Source organism: Marmota marmota, unplaced genomic scaffold (assembly GCF_001458135.2).
Source record: "Marmota marmota marmota unplaced genomic scaffold, marMar, whole genome shotgun sequence".
Lineage (NCBI taxonomy): Eukaryota > Metazoa > Chordata > Mammalia > Rodentia > Sciuridae > Marmota > Marmota marmota.
Window position 1 is genome coordinate 18019142 of NW_026000240.1, and position 3725 is coordinate 18022866.

A 3725-nucleotide genomic window follows, 5' to 3' on the forward strand; every position below is an offset into this window, starting at 1 on the left:
GGCGGGAACTTTTCGCGCCACTGCAGAAAAGAAGAAGGTAGGAAGAAGAGGTGCTTAGGCACCATGTTGGGGTTTTTTTTCTCTGGGGTATGGCTGCCGTTTATACTTTTCCCAACATTCCTCCCTTTTTGTTTTCTTAGGAAGTGGGACGTCGTTGGTCAGATCTGGCTGCTTCCTGCTGTGTGGGGGCGCTGTGGGGCCTAGAAAGGGAAGTGGAGGAATGCTCGGGGGGCAGGTCTGGGGATATCATGGCAGCCAGAAATAAAACCCAGTGGCTATAGACAGCTACTTCCGTAGGGGTGAAGTCTGTGAAAGTTCCCTGAAGCCACAAATTGTCGATGGCATCGAACCAGTCCTGGATGGAGGAGATTGTTGGTATCAGCCACTGGTCCTGTAACAGAGACTCTAGGAAATACTGGAAGCGTTGCCTGGACATGGCGTCACCAGCACCTGAAGAAGATCAGAGCGAATAAAAACAGAATGAAGATAAAAATTAAAGCAAAGGTCAATTTTTGGCAGAAGTTCCATGTTGGGGGACTGACAGAGAAGAGGCCAAGGGCCATGAGGAAGCTTAGAAGGACATAAAGACTCATGAATCCAGGATGGCAGATTAAGAGGTTCTCCGAGCTCGTTGTCTCCCGCTGTCTGATGTCCGTTGCATTCCATCGTGCCTGGTAGTGAGCTTCAGCACTGAGTGAACTGTTCTCTTGGAGATGTTGGGGGTTCATCGGTCATCAGAGGCTGGTAGTGCCTAAGCAGAAGCTGGTTGAAAGTTTGATTAGAAATTTTTTGCAATTGGGTTTGAAGGAACTTCATTATACAGGGCAAGAGAGCACAAAAAAGGAGCATCCCAATAAGGGGCCCCAAGATAGGTAGTAAGTACGTGGCAAGAGAGGATTGGAAGAACCCCGTTATGGGATTAGAGGAGGTGGGTTTGAGCAGTTGGGTCGATAATTCCTGCAATTTAACAACATTTTTTTCTATTAGCCCAGACTCATTAACATAGTAGCAACATTCCTCTCTGAGGAACAGGCATGTACCCCCTTTTTCTGCAGTGAGAAGATCAATCGCCCTTCGGTTTTGTAAAGCCACTTGTGCCAATGAAGTAACCTGCCGCTGTAAGGAGCCCAGAGACTCAGCAGTGGTATCGAGTGCTTCCTGCAGTTTTTGTTGCAGGTCATTGGATGCCCACAGAGCATGACCTATAGCTCCACCAGAGAGTCCGAGACTTGCCACTGAGGTTGTTAAAGTGAGGCCTACCAGAACCGGCAGAAAGACTGCCCTACGGGTGCGGGAAGGTAGGGCCAGCTGCCGGAATTCGGTGGGAGTATACAAAGACAGCTGAGGAACTACAGTAACCAAGAAACAGGTGCCAGAGACATTGATTGTTGAGGTACTTAAAGACCCGTTACACCAGAGGAAATGTCCAGGTTGCATAAACGCAGGGCTCAATGGGGTGCTATAGCTCAAGGAACAAATGGGTAAAGGATTCATTGTTGGCAGGTGGAAACAGATGAAAGGAAATGAAGTATTGGTGGAATAACTTTCCCACAGTGGGATACGTGTCACATGTAGGGGTTGTCCTTTCTTAGAGAAATTGTAGGTTTTTGCTGAAATATTTCCTGCCGCTAATGGGACCGCTGCTAGAAGTGGACGACTAAGTGAAGCACAGAGAAAGCACTGAGAAGTAGGCACAGAAAGAGGGGTGGAGTTTAATAATCGAAGAGTTTGGTGTAGCAAATTGAGCCATGTGGGAGGGGGGCCTAAGGGGGTTGAAGGCTCTGAATCTTCTTTGGATGGGCTATGGATAAGATCTCGAAGTTTTGATTCTGACTCCTTGATGTGTTCGACTACCTGGATGGTTGCTTTAGGTGGCGTAATCAGGGTGCGGCCAACAGTCATCCACCCTGTGGGTCTGGCTGAGGTTGTCCGAGCATAGACAGCAAACTCAACATAGTCCCAACGTTTGGCCTTGGGGTCAGGTATATCTAAAGTATACCATCCATTGTTATCGGATGAAGAGCCTTTATGCCACTTTAGGTAACTAGAAGTCCACCCTTCAGGGTAACCAAGTGAGTGGTAAGAATAGCTACCACGTTCATCATGGAACCTGCATGACCAATAGGGGCACCCATTATATATCTCAGGCCACCAATGACAATAGTCTTTGGTTTGATCAAAAAGGAAGCAAATGAAAGGCCAGTTCCAGCTACCAGGGACGAAGGTCCTTGAAGGTGACAATTTTAGGGAAATAGAGGTGCAGTTGTGGATGAAGCAAGTAGTTGCATCCACTGCGCGGACCTTCTGCATGCCATGTTCTGAGTATCGTTCCCGAAGAGTGAATAAATACATGGTAGGAGAGGAGGGTAAAGGCCAGTCCCGACAGAGCACAGAAAATAAGCAGAGCACAAAAAACAAGCAGAGAGAGAAGACTAGGGTGTTGGGAGAGCTCATTGTGCCTTCTTTAAGAGGAATTGGGCTGTGGAGAACACCGTGTGAGCCGCAACTTAAAGGGGTGAGATGGGTGTGGAGAGCAGGAGTAAAGGGGAGGTTCAGGAGGTGATTCTTGGAGTTCCTCTGGGGTGGTCCTGTCGTCAGCAGGTGGGGCCTCCTGGTGATATGGCTTCAACCTAGAAATGTGAATCCAGGGAGTGAGACGGTTGTCTGGTAAGGAGAGTTTGGCGGCGGTGGGGGTACAGAGAATGACAGGATAGGGGCCTTCCCATTTTGGGGCAAGAGGCCCTTTCTCCTCTGGGGTGTTATAATAGACTAGACTCCCAGGTGTTAAGGGAGGAGTGTTTGGAGAGGAGACTGGGTCCGGAAGAAGCCAGTCCTGATATTTCCAGAGTTCCGAGCGGAGATGAAACAAGAGAGGCAAAGACAAATCTCGGGTGAGAGGTCCTTGTGAAACGACCAGCCCAGGGGGTATAAGAGGTCTTCCATACATTATCTCAAAGGGAGACAGTAAAGATGGTTTCTTAGGGAGAGCTCTGATTCGAAGCAAAGCCAAGGGAAGGAGTTTGACCCAGTCTAAGTTTAATTCCATTGTCAATTTGGTAAGGACTTCCTTTAGAGTACGATTTACCCTTTCCACTTTCCCTGAAGCCTGGGGGCGATATGGACAGTGGAAATGCCACTTGAAGGAGAGGGCTTGAGAGACCTTTTGTGTGATCCTAGAAATAAACTCAGGGCCATTGTCAGATTGTAAGGAAGTGGGCATACCAAACCTGGGGATGATGTCTGTCAGTAAGATTGAAGCTACAGTGGAAGCCTTTTTATTGGAAGTGGGAAATGCCTCAACCCAACCAGAGAAAGTGTCCACAAAGACAAGGAGGTATTTAGTGCGCCGTACTGTGGGCATGTTGGTGAAGTCTACCTGCCAGTCAGCAGCGGGAATGTGTCCCCGGGCTTGGTGGGAAGGGAAAGGTTTGGGCCTTAAAGGAGTATGAGGGTTGGTCCGCTGACAGATCTGACAATTAGAGGCTATATTTTGGAGCATGGCTTTGTCAGAGGGGGTGAGGGAGAAGAAGCTCTGTAAAAAGAGGGTTAAAGACTGAGAATTGGAATGGAATAGAGTATGAAGGAACTTGAAAAGATCCTTGTTCTTACTGGAAGAAGTAGGGGCTTCAGATGAGCTGTCTAAAGTGGCCATTATATGTCCTCCAGGGGGGCCATAATTGGAAGTGGTAGCAGCTATTCGTGCCGCCTGGTCAGCTTTGGCATTG

The 3725-nt window shown here is 48.4% G+C and overlaps 1 protein-coding gene across 1 annotated transcript; it reads right to left on the reverse strand.

The window, feature by feature from the left end:
- Positions 1 to 684: 684 nt before the first annotated feature.
- On the reverse strand, positions 685 to 2352 carry LOC107143133 (endogenous retrovirus group FC1 Env polyprotein-like). The gene has a single exon (XM_015486742.1). It carries the CDS (start codon positions 2350 to 2352, stop codon positions 685 to 687), a length of 1668 nt encoding a protein of 555 aa, XP_015342228.1.
- Positions 2353 to 3725: the final 1373 nt, after the last annotated feature.